Raw genomic sequence first — 7,954 nt, forward strand, 5'->3', positions numbered from 1 at the left:
TCTCCACCCCCTGCCCCTGCCATCCCTCCAAAGGAAGAGGTGCCTGAGACCGTGGAGAAGAAAGACCTGGAGCTGGAAAAAGAGCCTGCCGGTCCCTATCAGGCCTTGTTCCCAGGTAAGAGAGCCCTGCTTTGGCAGAGTCCCGTTGTGCCTGCCTCCCTTTTTCTCCTCGGCTCTTTCCTGCTTCCGTCCCTTCCCCTAGAGAAAACCAGGTAGCTCCTCTAAAAGGCAGGGCTGAGGCAAGGACCAGGGGTGGGGTGATGGTCTGGGATTGATGCCTGAGTCCTAGGAGAAAAAAAAATAGACTATCTCTTGTCCTTGGGTTGAGCGTGAGTTGGTTCCTCTAGGACTCTCAGTGGGAGAAGGATGCAGGAGGCAGGTCCAGTTGCAGGAGAGTGCTGGAAAGGTGCAGAAGGGACCTCTGTGATGCTGCTCCCTGTGCCAGCTTGGCCAGGAGAGAGGTGCCCAAAGCAGCTACGGCTCGAGAATGGGAAGAGATGAGAGACGATGGAAGCCAAAGTAACCCACCTCTATGCCTTAGTGAGAGACAAGGTGCTCTGGAGACCCGGCCGTTACACAGACTGTCCCTTCTGATATCTTGCAGAGATCCCACCGGGATATCCGTTCCAGTCCCTGCCTCCCTCCTTTGGAAGACACTATCCCTACCTCCTCCAGCCCGCCGCAGCATCTGACGCGGACGGCCTGCCTCCCGATGTCCCGCTGCCTGCTGAAGGCTCCGAGCACATGGAACTTTCCCCAGAGGTCAAGCCCATCCACCTGTCTCCGTCCAAAATGCTCGAGCCTATCCAGGCAGGAGCAGAAGAGGAGTCCTTGGAAGAGAGGGTAAAGTCAGAGGTGCAGATGGAGGAAAGCCAAGAAGGCATCTGTGAGCAGGACATGGGGACTCTCAACATCACCACCTCTGCAGCCGTCCCCGTGCAGAACGTGGACAATTGCAACCTCCTTTTGCACCAAGGTGAAGCCCTGAGTGCTATGGAGCAGGACCAGGAAGACCTCCAGAGCTGCCCACCTCCTTACCAGGTCGTGGCCTGCCCTGCAGAAGCAGAGGCTCAGGCAGAGACGGGGAGCGGAGCGGAAACCTGCTCCATGCACATGGAGTACGACGATTCGCTCGCGCACACGGAGGGCGAGCCGCCCGAGATGGACTTGACGCCCCAGCGGGAGGAAGCCTCTGTAGCCATGGATCTGCAGAGCGCTGATGTGCCCCGGGGGAGAGAGTTTCCCAGCCTGCCCCCTGAGGAGGGGGAGCAGGGGCCAGAGATCTCTTCCTATACAGAGGAGGCAATCTCTTGCCAAATCCCAGCTCTGGACATCAAACCGGGCGACCCACTGGCTGGGATGAACGCTTTGGTGGCTGCCACAGAAATGCCTCAGGCTTGTTCCTTGTTGACTACCACGGGTGTCCCTCCACCCCAGATGAAGGTGGAGGTGTTACCTGACCAGGCCTTGGAGCACTCCTTCCTGCAAGGGATCACTTTGCTGAGCGAAATTGCGGAGATGGAGCTGGAAAAACGGAAGCAAGAAATGCAAAGTAAGTCGTGAGCGTGGGACCTGGCCAACCACGGGCCAGGTTCGGTCTCCTTGCAGGGGGTCCCTGCACTCTCTGTGCATGCAGGTGGGATCTCTTGCAACCTCAGCCAGGCAGCAAGGACAGCATTGCCCTGAGTTGTAGGAGCTTCACATGGGGTTGGAATAAGGTTTTTTGTTGCAGTAGGCTGAGCTACGTGTGGCTTTTGTACTGCTCTCCCCTTCCAAAGGCCCTCGCCACGTCTAGACAGTTTGCAGTGTGCGTAGCGGAAATGGAGCCCTGCTTGCCGAGAACTGCCAGGGTAACGCCCTCCTGGCAGGCCCCGAGTCTAGAGTCTGTTGGGATTTGGCACAAGAGGCCCCAGTAGCTCCAGATGATGCTTTCCAAGAGCTTGGCAGGTCCTGAAAAGATCTCACCTTCCAGTAACTTCCTGAGGCGAGACGTGATGGGAACTGCCAGTTGCACCAGGGCTGGGTACAACAGGAGATCTCAACTTGGGGCCAAGGTGGCTGGGAGACTCCTTGAGCTGCCATGGTCCAGAAAGGGGCATCAGCCTCTCCTGGTGCCTGCTGAAAGAACAGTCTTGGACTGTGAACTTGTATAGCTTGTGCCTTTTTTTTCTGTCCTTCCCAGCAGGTCCAGAGAGTTTCCCTGTCCGGCCAACGCTGGAGAGTTTGCTGGCTGCCAGCACCCACATGCTCATGGAAGTACTCTCCACCCCCTTTATGGAAAGTCTGAAAACCATCCGACTGCCTCGAGAGCTGAATCCCAACAAGAAGTACAGCTGGATGCAGAAGAAAGATGAACCTGTAAGTAACTTGCTGCAGCTGAGCCTGAAAAGCCACAGTGCGTCAGCTCACCGCAGCTTGCTCTCCCAGCTACTGTTTGCCACCTGGCTTTGGCCACCCTTCCACGTTCAGCAGAGCGAGCCGCCGCATCTCTCGTCCGTGTGGAGCGACTTAGCTTCCTCCCTCGTTTGTGAATCAACACCGTTAAATTTGGCAGGACCCTCGGCAGCCCTTTTTACAGTGCTTGTGGCAGCAGGAGTTTGTACAGTGCTGCTTTGGCAGCGGGAGGATAAATACAGAGAGTGGTGGGAGCGTTTTCCATTGTTTTTTTCTTTGCTCACTCTTCCCTGTGGGAGAGACTGACGAATTATTTTATACCTGGCGCGTAAGTGTTCCAAGACAAAGAGTATTTTTAAATAAGAGAAAAGAGACTCCATGAGTGTGTTTTATCATGCAGGTTCTTTGCCAGGGTTTGCTCTCCCTCAAAGCTGATACCATCCTGTGTATAAGCTACAGAACATCTTTGCGTGACTGGTTTTCCCTGGGTAGTGCTCTGAGACTGTTCCACTCCGGTGTAGGCACGGAGGGCTTCCCTGCCAGGCTGCAGATCTTGGCCGTTGTGAGCCCACCGTGCACTGCCCTGGTCTAGACGAGGGCTTGGATATGTGCTGACCTTCTCGCCCCCTCTTGCCTCCCCACCCTAGATGTACTCCATCAAGTCGGCCATCGAGAACATGGACGCGATGGAGCTGGACTACAGGATGAGGCTGGCGGAGCTGCAGCGGCGCTACAAAGAAAAGCAGCGGGAACTGGTGAAGCTGCAGCGCCGCAGGGACTCCGAGTAAGTCGCAGGCTGCTTACTCAGTCTTTTTTTTTTTTTCCAGCTGGGCACTTGCACTGCCTCTCGGTCTGGGAGAGAGAACAGCCTTCCATCCCTCCCTGTCTCCTCTCCTCCTGGTACAGCCCGCTAGAGCTTTGCACAGCACACTCCTAGGCTATGTGACATGACAGCCCGATCACTGGTGAATGCAGCCAGGAGACTGTATTAGAGACAACCTTGGCTTCAGCAGCTCAGTTTAGCAGTTTGGTGGCAGGCGAAGGTTCTGGGTTGGCTCCCATTCTTGCTTGCTTTCTTTTAATTTTTTTTTTCTTCCCTTTTTTCTTCTTTTTGGTTTTGCTTTATTTATTTTTTTCCTTTTTGGTTGCAAAATTTGATTTGGCTTTATTTTTCCTTTTTTTTTTTTTGTTGTTGCCTTGGTTAACAGTGAAGCGTGTGGTTTTTTTAAAGGGAAAAGCATGACGAGAAAAGTAGAAGCTTGGCGAGAAGAGGCCCTGGAAGGCCCAGGAAGAGGAAACTTGGATCAAGCGCTCTGTCACCCATTAAGGAGAGAGGGAAGAGTGACAGCAAGAGTGGAAAGTAAGGCTGGAATTTGGGGAAGACGGGAAAATGGCAGGGTCGCTGCACCAGGGTCTGACTTGGGGAGAGCATCTTGGATGCAGCGGGGTCTCGCCGCGGCGTTGTGTCGGCAGGCTGGTCTCTGGCAGCAGCGTGTGCATTTAACGTGAGTGTGCCCTTACGGTGGGAATATGGTGCCAGCGTTGTCCCTCCCTCCCCGCTGGTAGAGCCCGTGTCTGTGGTGTTGGGGGCAAGCAGGACAGGCTGAGTTGAGCAGCGGTGAGGTGATGCGGAGCAGGTGGCTGGGCAGGGGCCTGTAGGTGAGCTCTTGGTGTCAGGGAGTGTGTCCTCATGTTTTTTCAGGAGAACGGACGGAGCAAGCAGGTGCTGTAGAGCTAAATGCAGGGATGTTGATGTCAGAAGCGGTCAGCACAGGGCTGGTCCAGGTTATCTACTTTGTGACGCCTTTCTGCTGTCTTCATCTCTATTCCCTTAATCAGTGGGAGTTGGTTTTGCCTGACCCCTCTCTCCCAAGCGTCTGGATCATTCTCTTCTGCTTTTTTCCCTTTTGCAAGTCCAGCTGCTCTTGTTTGGATGCCTGGATCTCACCACTGTTGGCCACCTAACCATTCATAGGTGGCCAAACCCAATGGTAAGGCGCCTCCAAGCTGCCTCCCTGTGTGCTGCGTATTTTTGCAAACGTCCTTTCAAGACTACAAATCAGGTTCAGGTGCCCAGCTCCCACTGACCATGCGCTTCTGAAAATCTGTCTTCTTGGTGGCTCTGTGTTTTGCTCTTTGTGTTTGGATGGCTGGACGGGCTGGAGGATCCATCCAGAGGTGTCTGGAGTTGCGCGTGTGTGCGTGCATGGCCGTGTCGCGTGTGCGTGTCCCCGCATCACAGGAATGGTTGAGCAGCCTGGCGTGGGAGATGGAGGTGCACCCTCAGCCAACGTCCGGGGCCTGTGGTTTTGGTTTCGTTGTCTGTGGAGGTCAGCAGAGAGGATAGAGGGGAAGGGAAATGCCTGGAAGTGGAGGAGGCTGCCCTGTGTCAGTGGCTTTGTGGTGGTATGACCTGGGCCAGCAGGCTTAGTGTGGAGGCAGGAGGCAGCTCGGTAGAGGTCTGGAGGTGTGTCGACTGATCATCTCTTGGGTAGTTACTGGAGACAGCTGAGGAGCAGTGAAAGAGGTGCTTATAGTCTCACTTACTTTATTTTTGATTTTTTTTTTTTAAATTATTTATTTACCCTCTCCTTTCCCCCCAAATCCCAAAGCAAGACTGGAGACATAGATCACAAATGCCTCTTGTGGAGAGGCCAGGTTCCTGAAGCAGATCGCCTGTCCTTTGAGTGAACCAGTCCCTGCAGTGGCCTTGTCAGTCCACGTCACCTTACGTGACAGTTCCTTAACACCTCCTTGCTTACACCCAAGCAACCAGAGCAAGACTTGTGTGGGCACTGAGGCACCTCCCTGGGCCTCGGAGATCTTTCTCTGCACCTACAGAGTCCATGAAAGTAGAGGTGGGATAAGACGTACGAGGGATAAGACATACGAGGCCAGCTCAGCACTCTGTCCTTCTTGTATCAAATGAGGCACTTTTCGGTGACTGTTACCCAAGACACCAAATGCGTCAGAGACAACCAGCCAGGTCTGTGTTGTCAGGCACCTTCATCTGTGCTGGTGGCCAAGAGTGTGCAAGAAGGGCTCCTTGGCTCTCCTGTTTGGTGGAAAACTTTGTCCAAACTGCTGTCACTTCACAGTGGACTTGGCTCCTGCTGAGGATCCCACCTGTCCTAGGAGGCTTTTAACCTCCCTTTTGAGCTTGGTGGGGATCACAGGGAGGAAAGCCCCCCACCTTGACCCATCCTGTGCTTGGCTTGCAGACTGAGCAAGTCCTTGTTGCTCTCCGAAGACTCTGAGACTGGCGAGGGCATGAAGAAGAGACACAAAGGGGCCCTCCTGGAGGAGGACGAGGATGTGGAGAGCAGCAGTGGCAAGATGAAAGGGAGGAACCAGAGCTGGGAAGAGCACGATGCGGCTCCCAGCTTCTCAAATGAGGTCAGTGCCCTCGTGGGGAACACAGAGGCACGGGCCGGTAGCAGATCTCTTTCCTGCTTTGCTCGTGTTGACTTGCACTGTCTGACTCCTCCTGGCCTTAGAGCGTCTGCTTTCGGTTCACGTGGGCTTAGAAGCTCTTCAGGAGAGGACTGTGCACGGTGGAGGGGTGTTTGCAAAGGCTGATGTTGGCTGATGGAGGTCAGCCCTCTTCGGTAGGCAGCAGAGACACAAGTGCCTTCAAGCCAGCCAGAGCACTGCGATGTGGCGCTTGCTCTGAATCCAGAGCAGTGCGTGTCCTACCCCTTTGCCCAGCAAGATAGTGGAGGGGAAGGGACTCCCCAGAGCGGAGGAGGACAAGGAGTGCAACCTTCTGATTTTAAACGCAGGTTTTTATTTGTTGCCCGTTGAGGCAATGGGATATTTACTGGACCTTTAAGTTGCTGATGAAATCCAAAATGCATACAGGCAAAGTGCTGAGTTACAGCTGCTGTTATCTGGCTGTAGCACATGTAAAGTATATTTACTTTTTTTCAAGAAGAAAATACTGGAAAGGATGTAACGGCGCTGGCTGTAATGCAGTGGTGCTGACGCTCTCGCTGAGAGGTATTTGGGTCTTTTTTGGCATCCCAGCCTCTGGAGCTGGTTGATTATGTGGAAATCCATATTTATTTGGCTGGAGTTTGAGTAAAGAAGATTTTTAATCCTCGCGATTTAGAGAAAAGCTTGTAAAACCAACCCAAACATATCCTAAAACCCAGAAGGTGTTGAGAAAAAAAGAGCTCCAAAACATGTTGTTCTGTGAACATATTTCTTTTGGAAGAAAATTCAATTTTTCTAAGTTAATTTGCGATTTTGTAGTGCTCAATAAGGGTAAAGCTGTGCTGTTTGCTGACATCTTCCTCTTCTTACTCCCTAGCGTCATGGTGGGTTATGGCAGCTGGGGCTTAAGACCATCATTTTGAGGCCTTCCTGACTAGCATGCATGAGAGACTGTTACAAGGGCTAGTAAAATCCCTCAGGTCTGCCATGATTCCTGCTCGGTGTTCACCTGTCTCTTCCTCTCACCTCAGCAGTTAAAGCTCAAAAAGAAGAAGGTGCCATCGGATCAGGAGCAGCTGGCCAGCAAGCTTGACAAGGCTCTGTCGCTCACCAAACAAGACAAGCTCAAATCCCCCTTCAAGTTTGCCGACAGCTCTGGGGGAAAGCCGAAAACTGGTGGAGGTGGCAGCAGGTACCTCCCACCCCACGAGGCTCTGCCGAGCAAGGAGGAGAAGAAGAGCCTGGCCAAGAACTTGGGCCTGTCGCTAAAAGCCACCAAGGAAGGTAAAAACAAAGTGGCTGCCAAAATGAAGAAGATGGAGGTGGGGTTAAAAGTCAAAAATCAGCTCAAGGTTTCCCATTCACCAGCAATATCTGAAGTTAGCAGCTACTCCTATAGTAAGTAACCCCTCATTTTCTCTTCTTACAGTGTGATCTGTTGTGGGGGCTTGTGGCGGGGGTTTCTGGCCCCTTGGAAGAGATCTTGGAGATGGGTCTGGTTTTGCTCATGAGTGAAAGGTGACCTCCTCCCTGGCTAATGGGTGCACCTTTAGGGTCAGCAGGAGTTGTCCACCCAACACCCCGCTGTTCGAGAGGTGCCAATACCAGTGTGTCTCTTCCTGGCCTGTGTTGTGCTGATTGTCAGTGGTGAAAAATGCTTTAAAAAAGAGGTTGACCCACGTTCTTGCTTTCAGCGGGAGTAGACACTCTGCTTCTACCTGTTAGATCAGCATTCGTAGCCTCTGCTCCAGGAGGTGGTTAATGGTCGACTTTTGAAGCCCTTGGTGAGTTGGGTGGGATTGCCTTTAGAATTATGCCCTGGAGTCAGTTGGAGAAGGCAAAGCGTGGCAGGGAGCGCTGATGTTCCTCCTGCCCCTCAGCGTCGTGGCTTGGTTCCAGACTGGCTGTGCTCAGCCTTCCCATCTGTCTCCTCAGTGTTCGTCCCCTCCCCAGCACCCTGCGCGCCAGTTGCCATTTCTGAACCCAGAGTGCACCCGAGGCGCAGATTCCTGCAGCCGAGCAGAGCCAGGAACTCCTGTTACTGAAGGAAAAATAGGAATTGCAGATAGTGTTGGGAAGACAGTAGGACCAGAGGTAGAAGAGTCTTCAGTGGTTCCGCAGAGAT

General features: G+C 53.2%; 1 protein-coding gene across 1 annotated transcript; it reads left to right on the forward strand.

Moving 5' to 3' along the window:
• Positions 1-604: 604 nt before the first annotated feature.
• On the forward strand, positions 605-7,235 carry LOC104274846 (trinucleotide repeat-containing gene 18 protein-like; the record flags this gene model as incomplete). Its single annotated transcript, XM_009870590.1, has 6 exons — positions 605-1,552; positions 2,186-2,358; positions 3,042-3,178; positions 3,626-3,754; positions 5,616-5,790; positions 6,864-7,235. Coding segments are annotated over 6 exons (1,934 nt in total), but the record flags the coding sequence as incomplete, so codon positions are not given.
• Between the last annotated feature and the right edge of the window lie 719 nt (positions 7,236-7,954).

This window comes from Apaloderma vittatum, unplaced genomic scaffold (assembly GCF_000703405.1).
Source record: "Apaloderma vittatum isolate BGI_N311 unplaced genomic scaffold, ASM70340v1 scaffold30515, whole genome shotgun sequence".
In the NCBI taxonomy this organism is placed as follows: Eukaryota; Metazoa; Chordata; class Aves; order Trogoniformes; family Trogonidae; genus Apaloderma; species Apaloderma vittatum.